This window comes from Myotis nattereri (genome assembly GCF_964212035.1).
Source record: "Myotis nattereri genome assembly, chromosome: 15".
Classification (NCBI taxonomy): Eukaryota; Metazoa; Chordata; class Mammalia; order Chiroptera; family Vespertilionidae; genus Myotis; species Myotis nattereri.
The window spans coordinates 12,413,424-12,432,606 of record NC_138090.1 but is presented as its reverse complement, the minus strand read 5'-3'; the positions used below and the strand labels follow the sequence as shown (position 1 = coordinate 12,432,606).

At 49.0% G+C, this 19,183-nt stretch overlaps 1 protein-coding gene across 1 annotated transcript; it reads right to left on the bottom strand.

Moving 5' to 3' along the window:
• Nucleotides 1-3,656: 3,656 nt before the first annotated feature.
• LOC308531525 (zinc finger CCHC-type and RNA-binding motif-containing protein 1-like) lies at nt 3,657-4,431 on the bottom strand (the record flags this gene model as incomplete). The annotated part of the gene is made up of 2 exons (XM_081108475.1): nt 3,657-4,092; nt 4,313-4,431. The coding sequence occupies 2 exons, from the start codon at nt 4,429-4,431 to the stop codon at nt 3,657-3,659; spliced, it is 555 nt and encodes a 184-aa protein (XP_080964601.1).
• Between the last annotated feature and the right edge of the window lie 14,752 nt (nt 4,432-19,183).

Below are 19,183 nucleotides of genomic sequence, written 5' to 3'. Positions count from 1 at the left end.
GGAGGACCAGCCCGCTCCTCACACCCCTGAGACCGGGCGCCCCCCCCCCCCCCAAAAGGCGACCCTGACCTCAGAACCGCCTGCCTGAGCTGCGCTGCGCTCCTCCCCTCTGGGCCACACTGTTTGTGGTCCTCAGCTCGGGAGAGCCGCAGGGGTCAGCACCCGCACAGCAGCTGCTTTCCGACCAGAGTCCGACCTCAGCACACACGGAGGACCTGCACGGAGGTGACTCGGGAGCAGGCGTCCTCCCTGCCCTCGGGGCCGGGCCTGCTGACCTGGAGCCCAGGGAGGCGCCAAGGGACTCAGGAGGGGCCCAGGGCGGCCTGAGGACCAGGGCCCGGGACGTGACGGGGCCAGTGCATTCCCGTGCCAGCTACCGACCGGGAAGCTCGTCTTCCTTCTCTCAAGTGCCACGCGAGCCCTACCCTCCGGGAATCGCCGCGGAGTGACCCGCAGCGGCCGGGCCGTGGAATGCAGTGCGCGGGGCAGGGTGGCCCCGGCGGGGCGGGCCTCCACTGGGCCCGCGAGCACCTGTCCCTCCCGCAGCGCCCGCACCCCGAGCTGGGAGTAGTGTTGGGTGGAACTGCAGAGGCAGAGACCTGGGTAGGACCCGGACGGAGGGCGGCCTGAGGAGGGGCAGTGGCTGTAAGCGGCACTGGGGTGGCGGCAGCCTGCAGGACCCAGGTGGGTGCGGGGTTGGGGCTTACTGAAGGTCAGTGTCTGCGGCGCACAGGCCGCCGTGCTGGACACCGACACGGGCTGTGCTAACCCGGCAGCTCCCAGAAGCCCGCCCACGGGAAGCCCGGGCGCCAAACAGTCACCTGCAAGGCGGCGGGTGTGTCTTTTCGGGGAGGGAGGGGAAGAGGGGAGGGGGAGGGAATGGCAGGGCAGGGCAGGGTATGAGCACCAGCCACCGAAGGGATATGCCCTGTCCATGCGACCCTGGGCGGCACTGGCCTGCGTCTGCGCACTGGGCCGCCTACACACTCCCGGCTCTGGGTTCGTGGCAGGGAAGACCTGCAGGTCGCAGCGGTTCTCAACCTGTGGGTCGCAACCCCTTTGGCGGTCGAACGACCCTTTCACAGGGGTCGCCTAAGACCATCCTGCAAATCAGATATTTACATGACGTTTCATAACAGTAGCAACATGACAGTTATGAAGTGGCAACGAAAATAATTTTATGGTTGGGTCACAACATGAGGAGCTGTATTTAAAGGGTCAGAAGGTTGAGAACCACTGGAGGGAGAGCCGGGCAGGGCGTTAGAGAACGCGCTCGCACCTGCGCGCACATGCACACGTTCACACACCTGGACACGCAGGCGCACACACCGCTAGGTGACGCTGTCGGAAGGCAATGGCGTTTCTGTGGAAAACTGTCGGAGTCACACCAGCTGCCGCCGCCGCTGCGCCGGAGTCTCAGTAGTATACCCACCCTCCCAGGATTCTGCAGCTCGCTGCAGGCATGTACAAGCGCGCGCCCGCGCACGCACACGCACGCGCACGCGAGCTTCTGGCGCCTCCTCCCCAGGAGGGCGGGGCCGGTGGGCGGGGCCAGGCGCGCCCTCACCGCCACCTGATATTCGTGTCCCTGATATTCGTGTCCCTGACGGCGTGCAACACGGAGCGGGTTTCTCCGTGTAGATGGGCGGTGGTGAAGTGGGGGAAGAGTTGTCCGGGAAGTACTTCCCCGACGCACCCAGCTGGAACGCGCTCCTGCGGCTGACGGCCCCCCGGATGCCCGAGTGCCCCCAGAGGGCGCGCAGGGCCGCATGTACCGCCGGAAGGTGGCCTTGTTCTCGAAGGCATGAGGAACATGCCATGCTTCTTGTTCTCCGAGTGCTGCCGCAGGACGCCCAGCTTGACCCCGCGCGTCAACGAGGACCTTGAAGATGTTGTCGGAGATGGTGTCGCGGAACTGGAGCAGCCCTTCTGGTCGAACTCGTGGCCGTGGATGGTGCGCATCTGCTTGAGGAAGGTGGACTTGCCGCTCTCGTCCGGCAGCGGGATCTTGACTTGCCCCGCATGGATGTCCGCGCTGCCGCCCGCCCTGCGCTCCGGCCCCGCCGGCCTCGGCCCGCAGCAGGCAGGGCTCGGGGTCCGCACCAGCCGGACGTGTCCGCTCAGGGCTTGGACCCCGCGGCGGCTCCCTCAGGCTGTGTCCATGCCGTTACCAGTATCTTTTTAAAAAAATATATTTTATTGATTTTTTAGAGAGAGGAAGGGAGAAGGATAGAGTTAGAAACATGGATGAGAGAGAAACATCGATCAGCTGCCTCCTGCACCCCCCCCCCCCCCCCGGGGATGTGCCCGCAACCAAGTACCTGCCCTTGGCCGGAACCGAACCTGGGACCCTTCAGTCTGCAGGCAGGGCCGCCACCAGTATCTTAATTTTTTTGTTGTAATGGTAAATGGGATTGTTTGCTTAGTTTCTCTTTCTGAGAATTCTTTTTTTTTGTCTTGAAAAATTTTAAAATGTTTAATAACAATAAATCATTCAACTTTTTCCACAGTCTTTATGAAGTTTTTATTTTTTGCTGGTGAAATTTATTTTAAAAGTCCTCATGTAAACTAATCAAGGCTAACAAATTTTTTTAATGAACCCTCAAACAAATCTTTTTAATATATACCTTATTTCTTGGGATGACAATAGCATTATTATATATTGTTTTCTTTTTTATTCAAATACACTGTTTTCAAGGTTAATGGTTATTAACAAATCTTTATTATTAATACTCGGCTAAGGCAGGATAGAAGCATGATTCTTTAAAATTTCTTTTCAATAACTTCTATAGTAATTTTAAAAATATTTATTGATTTTAGAGAGAAAGGAAGAGAGAAATAAATATCAATGATGAGAGAGAATCATTGATGGGCCGCCTCTTGCAAGCCTCACCCTGGGGACTGAGCCTGTATCCTGGGCATGTGTCCTGACCTGGAATCATGCCGTGACCTCCTTGGTTCCTAGGTCGATGCTCAACCACTGAGCCACGCCGGCCGGGCTGTTGTTCCACTTTTTTATGCATATATCGATTGACTCTTATATGTGCCCTGATTGGGGACTGAACCCGCAGCTTTGGTGTATTGGGATGACCCTCTAACCCAGTGGTCAGCAAACTGCGGCTCGCGAGCCACATGCGGCTCTTTGGCCCCTTGAGTGTGGCTCTTCCACAAAATACCACGTGCGGGCGCGCACGTACAGTGCGATTGAAACTTCGTGGCCCATGCGCAGAAGTCGGTATTTTGTGGAAGAGCCACACTCAAGGGGCCAAAGAGCCGCATGTGGCTCACGAGCCGCAGTTTGCCGACCACTGCAACCAACTCAACTATCTGGTGAGGGTGAACTATTTTATAGTAAAAAATTACTTGGCATTAAGTATTTTTTTTTTCTTTTTTCTTTTTCTTTAAATGGAACGCTTCACGAATTTGCGTGCCATCCTTGCGCCGGGGCCATGCTAATCTTCTCTGTATCGTTCCAGTTTTAGTATATGTGCTACCGAAGCGAGCATGGCATTAAGTATTTTTATGATCAAATTCTAAAAACAATCTTTAGTCCCAACTGAACTTGGTACTCTAAGATTAAAAAATTAAAAAAAAATTTACATAATATAATTTTAATCTCTAAGTTCTCCCTCATCACTGAAATAATGTGCTTTTCTTTATCCTTGGGTGTCTTGAATCATCAGAAGTTGAGGACCCCCTGAGCTGGGTTTCCACTTTTTTTGTTCTTCAGTTTTGGCTTGCTGGAAAGCTATGGCCTGACTGAGGCTGCCAAGAGCAGGATCTCCTCCTTCATCTTCACTTTCTTCTACGTCTTCAGTTTCTTCTTCTGGTTCAGGAATTTTCTTTTTCTCTTTCTTCTTTGGAGGTTCACGCTCTCCAAGCATATTTTTAGGACAGGCATAACTTAAGTGTCCACTTTCCCCACATTCCCAACACTTAGATTTATCAAAGTAGTTTCGTCTTCGGATGAACTCAGCTGCTCTTCCATTGTCAATAGCAATGCTTGCTTTTATCACTCTACCAAATAACTGTTTGTTGTTTATTGTCCTGGTACAGTTTTGTGCAGATTCTTTATCCAAAAATAAAATAGCCCTAACCGGTTTGGCTCAGTGGATACAGCGTCGGCCTGCGGACTGAAGGGTCCCGGGTTCGATTCCGGTCAAGGGCATGTACCTTGGTTGCGGGCACATCCCCAGTAGGGGGTGTGCAGGAGGCAGCTGATCGATGTTTCTCTGTCATCATTGTTTCTCACTATCCCTCTCCCTTCCTCTCTGTAAAAAAATCAATAAAATATATTTTTTTAAAAATAAATGCAACACCTTTACTCTTCCTGGTATCTTTAATTATAGTAACCTTTACAACCTTGCCATACTTGGAAAATATCTGGTATAAGTCATTGTTGGTCAGGGAAAAGGGCAAGTTGGATAACATACACTGTACTTTTACTTGGCGCCAATCCACCACTCATTTCTTCAAGTGGGGCGGGCCTGGGCGATCGGAAGAGCGCGAGCCCTCGGCTCCGGGAGGGCTCAACCCCTACAACTCCTTGCCCCTTGCAGTGGCCTCAGCACTGCAGGGGCTGGGAAGGGTCTGGTGCTGCGGACCAGAAGGCAACGCCTACAAAGCCTTTTCCTTGCTCACTTTAGACACCGGCGCGGGCCCGGAGGCGGGCGCTTTCAAGAATTCTTTATTGGTGTATAAAAGAGCCACCAATTTCTGGGTGTTGATTTTGCTACATTGCCAAATTCATTTATTATATCCAGTAGCTTTTTGGTGGAGTCTTTAGGATTTTCTATGTACAATATCTTGTCATTTGCAAATAATGAGAATTTTACTTGCTCCTTTCCAGTTTGAATGCCTTTTATTTCTTCTTGTGTGAGTGCCGTGGCTAGGATTTCCAGTACTGTCCTCCTATCTAATAAAGAGGTAATATGCAAATTGACCATCCCTTCAACACACAGATGGCCGCCCCCATGTGGACACAAGATGGTGCCACAAGTGAGGAGCTGAAGAACTAGGGCTGCACAGAGGAGCCTGCGTCTGCCTTGGGCAGCATGCTGCTTTTATAACATGGTAATCGAGTTGAACACAAAGTATAGTAACTGATCTCCCTTCTTCCTGGATGAGCGCGCAATAGTGGTGAAATAGTGGTGTCAGCACCCTGAACATGCCCGGTGGGCAGTGCCCGGCTACTGCTTTTTGAATTGATGCCGTGCTTTGGTGTGGCCCAAGCTGTGAAGTGTTGCTGGGCTTCTCTCCTGTGGAGCGCTGATACTCACACAGCGGGTTTGGTGAATATTGGTTGGGGCGAGTCTTGCCTGCCTCCACTTGGTCATCTTTATATGAATCCAACGAGGTGTGTGGAGGGGGATTATTGTTTTTGTTTGTTCGTTTTGGTCTTTCTGAAACGGTTTTTAGGTGATATTCATGAAGAGCAGTCCATATCTAGAACTGTGCCACTAATGAGAGGAAAACCTGTCCGAGAAGGTGCGTCTTCCCACAGCTGCCGTCCCACCCTTGGGGCCTCTGCTGGGAAAACAGAATCAAGTCTCAAACAATGCCTTTTTAATTGTATCTCTAGTATTATAGACGTAGGGCAGTACTGTATCATACCTCTGTGAATGTAAAATACCTCGTACCTGCTTTATGATACATAGTAATGACCGTGCTTTATCAGAGCTGTTTTTAATGATGTTATCCTAGAATGTTTTCTTTCCAGATGATGATGGAGAAGCTTAAAAAAAAAAATTGTGCCAGGTAACACAACAGTGACAGGATTTTGCTGATTTCTGGAGATTTGTTTTTTCCTTTTTTTTTTTTTTTTTTTTTTTTTTAGAGTGTGCTGGATGTCTATAATTTTGTTCAGATGACTGTAGAACCTGTAAAGCTGTTGCTGCTATTGATGCATAACATACTGCTATTGGTCTTTTTATATAAATAAATAAATATATATACATATATATAATTTGAATTTTTGGAAACTTTAGCTGTGCTGTCAACTTTGGGAAAACTATCCCAGTTGTACTGTGTTGGGTTAGCACTGTACAGAAATTAGCAGCCATATTGGTCTAGAAACGTTCAACATAATTTTTTTCCATTTGTACAGGGGTAACGCACTCTATTAAATATGTAAGGTCTTAATCTACATGGGTTTAATTACAGAAACTAATAAAGTATTCTCTAAAAAAAAAAAAAGATGGTGCCACAAGGTGGTCAGCAGGGGAGGGCAGCTTGGGGCGGGGGGCGGGGGGGGACCAGGCCTGCAGGGGAGGGCAGTCAGGGGGGAACCAGGCCTGCAGGGGAGGGCAGTTGGGGGCACAGGCTGGCAGGGGAGGGCAGTTAGGGGCAATTGGGCCGGCAGGGGAGGGCAGTTGGGGGGGACCAGGCTGGCAAGGGAGGGTAGTTAGGGGCAACCAGGCCAGCAGGGGATGGCAATTGGGGCAACCAAGCTGGCAGGGGAGGGCAGTTGGGGGGGACCAAGCTGGCAGGGGAGGGCAGTTGAGGGCAACTGGGCTGGCAGGGGAGGGCAGTTAGGGGCAATCGGGCTGGCAGGGGAGGGCAGTTGGGGGGGACTAGGCTGGCAAGGGAGGGTAGTTAGGGGCGACCAGGCCAGCAGGGGACGGCAATTGGGGGCAACCAAGCTGGCAGGGGAGGGCAGTTGGGGGGGACCAAGCTGGCAGGGGAGGGCAGTTGAGGGCGACTGGGCTGGCAGTGGAGGGCAGTTGGGAGCAATTGGGCCAGCAGGGGAGGGCAGTTAGGGGTGACCAGGCCGGCAGGGGAGGGTAGTTAGGGGCAATTGGGCTGGCAGGGGAGCAGTTAGGCGTCAATCAGGCAGGCAGCGGAGTGGTTGGGGGTGATCAGGCTGGCAGGCAGAAGCGGTTAGGGGCAATCAGGCAGGCAGGCAGGCGAACGGTTGGGAGCAAGCAGTCCTGGATTGTGAGAGGGGTCCCAGATTGGAAAGGGACACCCCTCACCCTGTGCCTGAATTTCATGCACCGGGCCTCTAGTCCTATATAATAAAAGGGCAATATGTAAATTGACCCTAACGGCAGAACGACCTGGAATGACTGGTTGCTATGATGCGCACTGACCACCAGGAAGCAGATGCTCAATGCAGGAGCTACCCTCTGGAGGTCAGTGCACTCTCATAGGGAGTCCCAGAGATTCAAAAAGAAGGCCCACTGCCTGGCAGCAGCAGTGGCCTTGCTTCACAGCTGGGCCTCATCTGGGCACTTCCAAACCCCAAACAAAGAGGAAGATCTGCAGATGTCTCTGTAGCTCCTGCTGGACGGCCCTAGACAGTGGCTGATCGTGCACCTATCTGGAGATCCAAGAGCCAGTGTACCCAGTGGTCAGAGTGAGACCATACCAGATTACAACCCTTCACATCCATAAGAGACACACTCAAGGGGCAGACTCAGTGAGCACCAAAGCCCCACTGAAGCAAGTCCTGCCCCATAAGGGTGTCTCCTGCGCAACAGATCTTCCAGTATAGACACAGCTGGTCATCACAGCCAATTGGCCTGGAGGTCAATTCCTCCCAGTGATACCAACAGCAATCAAGAGTTAAATACAGCCGAAACCGGTTTGGCTCAGTGGATAGAGCGTCGGCCTGCGGACTGAGGGGTCCCGGGTTCGATTCCGGTCAAGGGCATGTACCTGGGTTGCGGGCACATCCCCAGTACGGGGTGTGCAGGAGGCAGCTGATCGATGTTTCTCTCTCATCGATGTTTCTAACTCTCTATCTCTCTCCCTTCCTCTCTGTAAAAAATCAATAAAATATATTTAAAAAAAAAAAAGAGTTAAATACAACAAGACTGTGCACACAGCCCACCAAGGGGTGCACCAAGAGCATCCACCTCAGGTGACTAGGGAGGCTGAGCCACTGGGCCCTATAGGACACCAACCACACAAGGCAACTCTATCAACTCAAGGAGACTTAGCAGCTACCCGGTACATAGAAACAAACACAGGGAAGCAGCCAAAATGTGGAGACAAAGAAACAAGTCATAAATGAACGAAACGGAGGAAAGAAAAATACTGGATATAGAGTTCAAAACCATGATTATAAGGTTACTCAAGAATCTTCTAGAAACCTCCGAGAAATTTAGTAAGACCCTCAAGGATATGAAAAAGGACCAATCAGAAATTAAGCATACACTGACTGAAATAAAGAATAATATGCAGAGATCCAGTAGCAGACTAGAGGATCGCAAGAATCAAGTCAAAGATTTGAAATACAAAGAAGCAAAAAACACCCAACCAGAAAAGCAAAAAGAAAAAAGTATCCAAAAGTATGAAGATAGTGTAAGGAACCTCTGGGACAACTTCAAGCGTACCAACATCCGAATTATGGGGGTGCCAGAAGAAGAGAGAGAGCAAGATATTAAAAACCTATTTGAAGAAATAATGACAGAAAACTTCCCCTACCTGGTGAAAGAAATAGACCTACAAGTCCAGGAAGCGCAGAGAACCCCAAACAAGAGGAATCCAAAGAGGACCACACCAAGACACATCATAATTAAAATGCCAAGGGCAAAAGACAAAGAGAGAATCTTAAAAGAAGTAAGAGAAAAACAGTTAGTTACCTACAAAGGAGTACCCATACAACTCAGCTTATTTCTCAAAAAAAACCATGCAGGCCAGAAGGGAGTGGCAAGAAATATACAAAGTGGTGAATAACAAGAACCTACAACCAAGATTAGTCTACCCAGCAAAGCTATCATTCAGAATTGAAGGTCAGATAAAGAGCTTCACAGACAAGAAAAAAGCTACAGGAGTTCATCACCACCAAACCAGGATTATATGAAATGCTGAAGGGTATTCTTTAAGAAGAGGAAGAAGAAGAAAAAAGGTAAAGATACAAATTATGAACAACAAATACATATCTATCAACAAGTGAATCTAAAAATCAAGTGAATAAAAAAATCTGATGAACAGAATAAACTGGTGAATATAATAGAATCAGGGGCATAGAAAGGGAGTGGACTGACAATTTTCAGAGGAAGGGGGTGCGGGAAGAGATTGGAAAAAAATCTTACACCTATGGATGAGGACAGTGGCGGGGGGTAAGGACATGGGGTGGGGTGAGGTCCCCCCCCCCCCCAGCTGGTTCTCTGATTGAGTGATATTTTTAACTCTGTCTTCTAATTCACTGATTTGGCCCTCAACTTCCCCTAATTTGCTGTGTATTCCTTCCAATGTGTTCTTTATTTGTGTTGTGGCATTCTTTAATTCAGATTGTTCCGTTTTTCATAGTTACTATATCCCTTTTCATGCTCTTGGGCATCTTTATCATCATTACACTGAATTCCATTTCAAATACATTTCTTATCTCTGCTTCATTTATCTCTTCATCTGGAGAATTCTCTCATTCTTTCATTTGGGTATTTGTTTTCTCCTCATTTTGGCTCTCTGGTTTGTGACTGTGTATTAGATCTTCTATGCCTCTCAATCTCCAGTGCAGGACAATGTTAAATGCTGTTTCTGACTAATTAGATCAGGCAAAACCTTTAAGCCTCCAGAGATGGCTTCTGCTTACATACTGATAGGATTCTGACTTGAATCCCCCCTGCCCCCCCCCCCCCCCAGGCAATCATCCTCTGGTGTCCCAAGGTTTTTTTCAACAGTGTAGGGTGGTAGCTTCTGCCTGCAGGCTAATTGTTACTTTTAATCTCTCAAGGGGCCTCAGGGCAAGGTGTTTCCAACAGGGTGGGTACACTGTCTGCCCCCAGGCATGGCAAATGTGTGTGTGTGTGTGTGTGTGTGTGTTTGTGTGTGTAAGATGTCTTCGGCTGTGAGCAAATGACTCAGCCCAGGAAACTTGGGGTGTCTGCCTTCTGAGCTCTAACCCCAGAACCCCCTGTCCTGGATTCTGCTCTCACAGATCCAGTCCATTTCACCCTCTCTCTGCTGGAGCCCAAGCTGGCTAGCTCCACAGGGAATGTGCGTCGGCCCTTTAAGAGGGCGCCGGACCTTTCAGCCACGGCTTTTTGGCAGGGGGAATCCAAGGGAGATATGATCTCCCAGGCCTGGTAGGGAAACTTGGTGTGTAGACTGCTTGGGGAAGTGTGATTTCAAGCCAGAAATGCACTTGGACTCTCTAAGGGTCTGGGATCTATGCTTTCCAAAATACGTGTGTACCTAGAGGCCCCCTCTTTCTTCCCACAGCGTCCTCTGATTCTGAGATGAAGGCCCAGACTGTGGGGTGTGGGAAAGAGGGGGAAGGGGCTTCCGGGACAGGCGGCACCGAGAACCCGTGTATGTATGGTTTCCTGTGGTCAGTATGAGTGATTGATGGCGCAGGGCGCTGAGGCCGCCTTCGCTTTCGCCTTCGCCCGCGCCGCCAAGCCCCGCGGACCCACCAAGCCTGGGCAGACTCACCAGAGTCCGCCGACTCCGCCCGTACTCGCTGACCCCACCCGCGCCTGCCGACCCCACCCACCGATCCCGGTGCGCAAGCCCGGTGCGCAACCGCCCGTGCCCGCTGACCCCGCCCGCCGATCCCGGCGGTGCGCAAGCCTGGGCGGACTGCCCGCGCCCGCCCGCCGACCCAACCCGCCGATCCCGGTGCCACCGGTGCGCACCCGCCCGTGCCCGCTGATCCCGGCGGTGCGCAAGCCTGGGCGCACTGCCCGCGCCCGCCGACCCAACCCGCCGATCCCGGTGCCACCGGTGCGCACCCGCCCGTGCCCGCTGATCCCGGCGGTGCGCAAGCCTGGGCGGACTGTCCGCGCCCGCTGACCCCGCCCGCCGATCCCGGCGGTGCGCAAGCCCGGTGCGTGCCCGCCTGCTGGCGCGCGCGCAAGCCCGGGCAGACCGCCCACGCCCGCCGACCCCGCCCGCGCGGCGTGTGCATGTGGGGCAGCGACAGCCTGGGTTTTGTATTGGGGGGGCGGGGAGCTCACTGCAAGGCGAGAGCTGTGGAAGACGCCTCGTCAATGATGCCCACTCAACTGCAGTCATGTAATTAACTACATATCATCTAAGATATGTACAAACTCTTCAATTATGAGTCAAAGTGGTTTTAAATATATATTTTTAAATCAGCTCTTTTTTTAAAGTATATATATATTTTTTATTGATTTCAGAGAGGAAGGGAGAGGGGAGAGATAGAAACATCAATGATGAGAGAGAACCCTTGATCGGCTGCCTCCAGCACGCCCCTTACTGGGGATGAGCCCCAAACCCAGGCATGCGCCCTTGACTGGAATCGAACCCCGGGACCCTTCAGTCCGCCGGCCAATGTTCCATCCACTGAGCCAAACCAGCCAGGGCTGTTTTAAATATAGCCGCAAAGTCAGATAGCCCTTAACCTTTCTAAGCTCAGTATCCGTATCTATAAAATGGGGACAGTTATACTACCTAAATCAGAGGGCTGTCATCAGGTTGCTGGGAAATCTACATATTCCTTTAGTTCTCATAACTTTACTGGGAGGTGGTAACATTGTTCCCATTTTCCAGAGGCAACTCAGGCACGAGAGGTAAATACATCTCCTGCCCAGAATCACATGATGTAGTCCAGTTCCAGAAGCTCTCCAGGTGTGTCTCCCTTCCCGAGGCCGAGAGCAGAGCGTTACCTCTTTGCCCCTTACCCAAGGGTGGGGAGTGACCCGCACGTCGTCGGAGGGTTAAACTTCCTGGCTCAAGGGTGGGGAGTGGGTTCTAGCTTCCAATTCCACACAAAGCCCAGACCCCCGTTTCTCTTCCAGCCCGACCCCAAGTGCACCCTAGTCCCCCCTTCTTGGGGGAGGGGTGGGCATTACTCAGCTCCTGAGGGTGGCCGGGGAGCAGCTCCGTGGTTTGGCTTTGCGCAGCCAGAGCGGGAGAAGGTGCCTCGCGGACGCCCCCTCTCCTACCCTTCGTACCGAGATACACCAGCGGAGGCGGCAGGCACAGAGGCGGGGGCATGGCCTGGGTGACCCGCACGTCGTCGGAGGGTTAAACTTCCTGGCTCGAGGGTGGGGAGTGGGTTCTAGCTTCCAACTCCACACAAAGCCCAGACCCCCTTTTCTCTTCTAGCCCGACCCCAAGTGCACCCTAGTTCCCCCTTCTTGGTAGGATGTTAACGGATCCTCCAAACCAACGGCAAGGGGCCAGGGAGACTATTATGTTACGAACGCGGGGTGGATGCCCGTCTGGGACTCAGGCAAGAACCTGGCAGACCCCTTTCCCGCGGCCCGATGGCGTGCTCAGGATCGGCGTGGACTCGCGCGGGTCCGGGTGCACGGGGGCACCGGCCAGGAGTCTGGGATCCTCGGGGATCGCGTTCGGGGCGCGCTTGGGCTCCGCTTAGACCTCGTGCCCGCCCTCCTAGCGCTGAACTACCCCAGGTGTTTGTAGGGGCGCGGGGCTGCGGCAGAACACGCAGAACACGGGGGAGGGAGGAAGGGACCGGGACCCCTCTGCGCAGCGCCGCCCCAGGCTCCTTACTCGCTCGGCTGCTTCCTTGGCTCCGTGTGCGCGCGGGCTTCAGCTCGGATTCCCGCTCTGGCTCCTTCCTGCTCTGGTTCCCGCGCAGAGGCTGCTGCGCTGTGGCGTCGCTGGGCTCAGGGCTCCTAAGGCCAGCTCGGCGTGCAGGGGCGGGACAGGCGGGAGAGAGGCGGGGCCAGACAGTGGACCAGTTGCTGGTGGTGTTCCCCACTGGAGGCCGCGTGGGCTTCCCTGTTTGGCCCAGTCTTGCCGCAATCTCGCCCGCAGGCCGCCCCCCCCTCACCCCCCCCCACCCCCCCACCCCCCGGCCAAGCTCCCCAAGTGGCTATGCGCCTCGCCAGCCTCACCCACCCACAGGGCGTTTTGGGGAGGCCAAGAGATGCGGGAGGCTAGTGAGCCAGACAGACGTGTGTGGACAGACAGACGTGTGTAGAGAATGACATACAGACTGCAGGGAGCAGAGGGCAAACATACAGATCTGTGCAGAGAAAGGTAGACAAATGATACTAAAGGGTGGAGGAGGGAAGGAGGAGGGCATCAGGATGACCTGGCCTGTGGGTGGGATATCTATTTAAAACATCCATCATCAGACCTTTCAAGAAGGTTACCTCTCGCTATTATATTCTTTTTTTTTTCTTTAGTTCATAATTTATTGTACAAATTGAGTATCACATGATGAGTTGACATGAGCTTCTCCAGGCATGGGAAATGAACAGATGAGGTACAATTTATAATTGTAGGGTGGGGCCAGGGCAGAGTGAGGTGGGGACAAGCTGCACTGGGCCAGAATTTAGGTTGCATTCTGCAGATCTCCCTTAGAGATTGGCTGACTGTAATTGATCTTCATTTTGACATAAAGCAGCACCCCCTCCCTTGCTTCCTGCAATGCGCTGGTTCCTGAAACAGGTCAGTGTCCTGATCTGATCAAGCATGGAGAGTAATTTCCTGTACCTGCTGGCATTTAGGTGCTAGTACCCCCGTTACCCTATACCCGTGGTCGGCAAACTGTGGCTTGCGAGCCACATGCGGCTCTTTGGCTCCTTGAGTGTGGCTCTTCCTAAGCCTTAGGACAGTGATGGCGAACCTGGGACACGCATGTCAGTGGTGACACACGAACTCATTGTTTTGGTTGATTTTTCTTTGTTAAATGGCATTTAAATATATAAAACAAATATCAAAAATATAAATCTTTGTTTTACTATGGTTGCAAAGATCAAAACATTTCTATATGTGACACGGCACCAGAGTTAAGTTAGGGTTTTTCAAAATGCTGACACGCCGAGCTCAAAAGGTTCGCCATCACTGCCTTAGGAGTACCCTAATTAAGTTAATAACAATGTACCTACCTATATAGTTTAAGTTTAAGAAATTTGGCTCTCAAAAGAAATTTCAATTGTTGTACTGTTGATATTTGGCTCTGTTGACTAATGAGTTTGCCGACCACTGCCCTATAATTCTTTGCCACCTGTGAAGGGGCTGGCACATCATTTGGTCTTGCAATCCCCAACACACCTCGGATGTAAGTTTCCCTTATTCAACTCTTAGATCCCAGATTGGAGTGGCCTTCTTCTTTCTTTGATCTCTCTCTTCCAAGACTCCGCTTACAGAGGTAGATTTTCTGTCTTGGGGCTCCTCCGTGGTTCTGCGTGTACGAACAGTTGCCAAAGGGGACAGCTTACAGGTAAAACCACTCAACAACCACAGATCAACAGGTGTCTGCACAGGGACGTCAAATCACCTTTAGTGGGATTGGGCAATGGGCACAGCCCTGGCTGGGGGTCCTAGAACCTCAATCCTAGCTCTCTGGCCCTGGCCCATACCACGCCCCCCACCCCTCTAGTCCTTTATTTGTTCATTCATAAAATAAATGCATAGGGTTGGACAAAGGGCCTCTCAGGTTTCCTTATTTAAGACTCTGAGAGATGTTTCCCTTTATTCTGGCCCCATCCCTAGCCCCCTTCCCCCCTGAGAGCCCCAGATGGAGCTGGAGTTCCCCAGCCTGAGACTCACCCCCTCCCACAGTCCGGGAGGGATGGCGGAAGCAGGGCAGGAGCCAGAGTCCAGAATGAACAGTTACCAAAGGAGGCTTGGAAGTGTCCTCACCCACTGAGGCCCTAGACCAATGGTTCTCAACCTTCCTAATGCCACGACCCTTTAATACAGTTCCTCATGTTGTGGTGACCCCCAACCATAAAATTGTTTTCGTTGCTACTTCATAACTGTAATTTTGCTACTGTTATGTATCGTAATGTAGATATCTGCTATGCAGGATGTATTTTCATTGTTACAAATTGAACATAATTAAAGCATAGTGATTAATCTCAAGAACAGTATGTAATTATATATTGTGAAATATTTATTTCTAATTACAAATAAAAGAAATTTTGTCTTGAAGCATGGTGTAGCATGGGTAACAGTCTTAATATAACAACAGGAAACCACATTGCTACATTTTGCGACAGTATGTGTAAAAAGCCAACGTCAGTGCGAAGGTTGAGATTGCTTCTTTCTCACCAGATCAGAAATTCTCGGGGCAGTCTTTGCAAGAGCACAACGAAGATCATCTTCCACAACAAGTCTACTTCTGTATTTAGACTTGATAACCAACAAGCTGGAAGACCCTGTTTCACAAAGATATGTTGTTGGACATGGAAGAAGATGGCGCAACACAGTCTCAGACAGAACAGGATATGACTGCAAACACTTGATCCAGAATTTTGTAACTGGCATTGTAGGGAAATCAGTTCTCGCTGCATCGTTGTTAATAAGTTCAATGAACTCTTGTGCTGTCTCAGGAACATCTTCAACTTTGACTGTGAATGGGCTTCTGGCAAGTGCAAATGGGGTGTCAGGTAGATTTGGAAAGTACGATGAAATTTCGTCTGCAAGCTTGTGCAAGTGTTCTTTCACAGAAATGATCATCGTAATCCTTTAGTCTGGTTCAATGTCATGTTCCTCAAAGAAAGCAGATAAGGTAGGCAACATGTAAATTTTATTTTCATCCAATTTTTCTTTTGCCAAAGCTGAAGTTTCATTTGGAATGATCGGATCTTTTCAGACAAATCGAGGCATGTTGCATTTAGTCCTTGCAGCGATAAATTTAACTCATTCAAGATGGCAAAGATGTTAACCAAGTAAGCTATTTTCTGCAGTTCACTTTTATTGCCGAAAAGTGCTTCGAACTGCGGTCTTATTTTCTGATTAAAAAATGTTTTGAGTTCATCACGAAGCTCAAAAACACGTTTTAAAATTTTTCCTCTTGACAACCATCTCACTTCAGTGTGAAATAGCAGAGCATTGTTCAGTGCATCCAACTTGTTGCACAGTTGCGAAAACAGTTGACTATTTAAAGTGCTCGTCTTTACAAGATTGACACAACTTATGACACTTTTCATTACTTCTTGTAACTCTTGTCGCAGTGTCTTCGTTGCTAATATTTGCCAATGAATCATACAGTGAGTTCTGATGACTTTTGGTGACTCACTCAGTACCAAACGTTGAAATCCAGATCGACATCCTAGCATAGCTGGAGCACCATCTGTGCAAACACCACAAACCTTTTCCCAAGAGATCTTATGCTCTTTCAGAAATGAACCAACTGTGTCAAATACATCACGTAGTTGTCGTTTCAAGAGGTTTGCAAAAAAGAAACTCATCTTTAAAGTCGCCATCATTAATATACCTCACGTAAACCAGTAACTGTGAACAGTTTGCAACACCTGTAGATTCATCAAGCTGGATACTAACTATTGGAAGTGGAGCAGATTTAATTTCCTGGATTACCTGATCAAGAATATTAGCAGACATGTCATCTATTCTTCTGCGGACAGTGTTGTTAGAAAAGGAAATTGCACTCAATTTCGTAACAAATTTGTCTCTGATCATAGTGGAAGGGAGAGGGAGAGACAGAGAGAGAGAAACATTGATGTGAGAGTGACACATCAACTGCCTGCCTCCCTCACAGGCCCAGATCGAGCCTGCAACCGAGGTGCGTACCCTTGTCTGGAATCGAACCCGGGACCCTTCAGTCCACAGGCCGACACTCTATCCACTGAGTCAAACTAGCCAGTGCGAGAAGACCTCATTTTAAAGGTTGTGTTTATTTAACCTGACTGGAAGCTTGCATAATGGGAATAGCCTTTTGTTGGGAGAATATTTGTTGGAAAAAAAAATCAATGGTAATTGTATAACATGGAAGTTGCTTAAGGCAGGGATAACATCTGGGGCAAATAAGACACGGAGGAAAAATCTTGAAAGGAATAGCTGGAGAAGGAGCTGTCCACAGTGGGCTTTGAAAAACTTTGGCCTATTCCTGGGAAGCTAAAAGGCCACTCACATGTATAAAGCTGTGCACATGCCCAGGAGAGACCTGGAAAAGCTCCAGGTTTTCAGTCCTGGCTGACCTTGAGGCTCTGTGCAATCAGAAAGTGAAGGCTAGGGCAGAGTTGTAAACTGCCTGCCTGCCTGCGCATTGAAGGACTTCCCCAACATGCACACACAAGCCCTCAGCAAACACTGAGAGATTTACTGGCTCCAGGCATCTAAGGGAACCTCTGCCAATTATTAGCTGACCACTACCAAGCAGAGACTTCAGTGGCCACACACAACAAAAAGTACAAACTTTATAGTATTAGTTTAGGACGGCCACTAAACAAAGTGCAGCAGGAACAAAACCCAGTAACAACAATAACCCCTAGGGCACAAGGATCTGGTTTCACAGTTGTCACATTATTTAAAACTAGAGGCCCAATGCAAGAGTAGGCCTTCCTTCCCCTGGCTGCCTGCCGGCACCGGCTTCCCTCTGGCACCCGGAACCTGGGCTTCCCTCTGGCCACCGGCAGACACGTGGGACCTGGGCTTCCCTCACAGCTCTGGCTTCGTCCAGAAGGTTGTCTGGTCTAATTAGCATATTATGCTTTTATTATTATAGATATGCAGGTAGCTATAAAAACTAGGAAACATGCAAAGAAACAAGAAAGTATGGTCCATTTACAGGAAAAGAAAAAGCAATTAGTAGGAACTATCCCTAAAGAAACCCAGATGTTGGACTTAGTAGACAAAGACTTTAAACTAGTTATTTAATATATGCTTAAAGAACTAAAGAAAACCATGTCTAAAGAACTAAAGAAAAGTATGACCCTGATGTCTCACCATCTTTGTTGATAGAGAATATCAACAAAGAGGTAGAAATTATTTAAAAAGAAACAGCCTTAATCGGTTTGGCTCAGTGGCTAGAGTGTCCGCCTGCAGACCGAAGGGTCCTGCGTTCGATTCTGGTAGAGGGCATGTACCACGGTTGCAGGCTCCTTCCCGGCGCGGGCCCTGGTCAGGGCTCATGCAGGCGGCAACCAATCGATATTTGTCATTCTCTCTCTCTCTTCCACTCTCTCTAAAAATCAATGGAAAAACGTCATTGGGTGAGGATTAAAAATTTTTTTTAAAAAATTAAAAGATTCAAATAGGAATTCTGGAATTGAAAGTAAAATAAGTGAAATAAAAAATTCACTAGAAGAGCTTAAGAGCAGATGTGAGTTGGCTCAAAAAAGGATCAGCAAACTTAAGGGTAGGTCAATTGAGATGATCTAGTCTGTGGAATAGAAAGAAAAAAAATGAAGAAAATACAGTTCCTTAGATACCTGTTGGACATCAGCAAGCATTCTAATATAAGTATAATTTGAGTCCCACTGAAGAGAGAGAGAGAGGCAGGAAGACTTTGAAGAAATAATGCCCCCAAACGTCCCAAGTTTGATAAAAATATTAATCTCCACATCCAAGAAGTTCAATGAACTCTAAGTAAAATAAGAACTTATCCTAGACACATCATATTGAAACTATTGAAAATCAAAGACGGGGAATATTGGAAAGAGCAAGTGATAAACCATTTATCAGACACAACGTTTCCTCAATAAGATTAACAGCCATTTATCCTCAGAAGACAGTGGGCTGACCTTTAAGTGCTGGAAGAAAAAGCCTATAAACCAAGAAGTTTATATCTGGAAAAACTATCTTTCAAAAATAAAGGAGAAACACAGACATTTGCAGATAAGCAAAATGGTAAGAATTTCTCACTAGCAGATATTCCTACAAAAATATGAAAGTGAGTCCTTCAGGCTGAAATGAAAAGACACTAGACAATAGCTTGAATCCACAATAAAGATCAGCAGTAAAAGTAATTGTACAGGTAGAGATAAAAGACAGTTCAAATAGACATTTTCTTGTTTGTAACTCTTCCCTCCTGTATGGTTTAAAAGACAACTGCATAAGGCAATCATTGTAAATCTATGTTGATGGGCATACAATGTATAAAAAGTAATATGTATGACAATGGTAGTACAAAGGAGAGGGTGGTAGTGGAGCTATATAGGAGCCGAATTTTGTATTAGGCTGGTACAAATTCTAACTCTATTACTATCAGTTGAGATTTTAAATATGCTCTTCAAGGGAACCCTAAAAAAATAACTCAAAAGCTAGAATAAAAGATTTGACAAGATAATGAAAATGCTACCCTAGGCGATATCTATTTAACATAGAAGAAGGCAATATTGGGGTAATAGAGCGACAAAAAGCGTAAGACACAGAAAACAAATACAAAACGGCAGACAGAAATCCTATCTTATTGGTAATTATGTTAAACAGACAAGGATTAAACATGCTAATAAAAAAACAGATTGGCACAAGGGGTAAACTGCCATGATCCAACTATATTTTGTCCACAGAAGACACGCTCTATATTAAAAGACACAAGTAGATT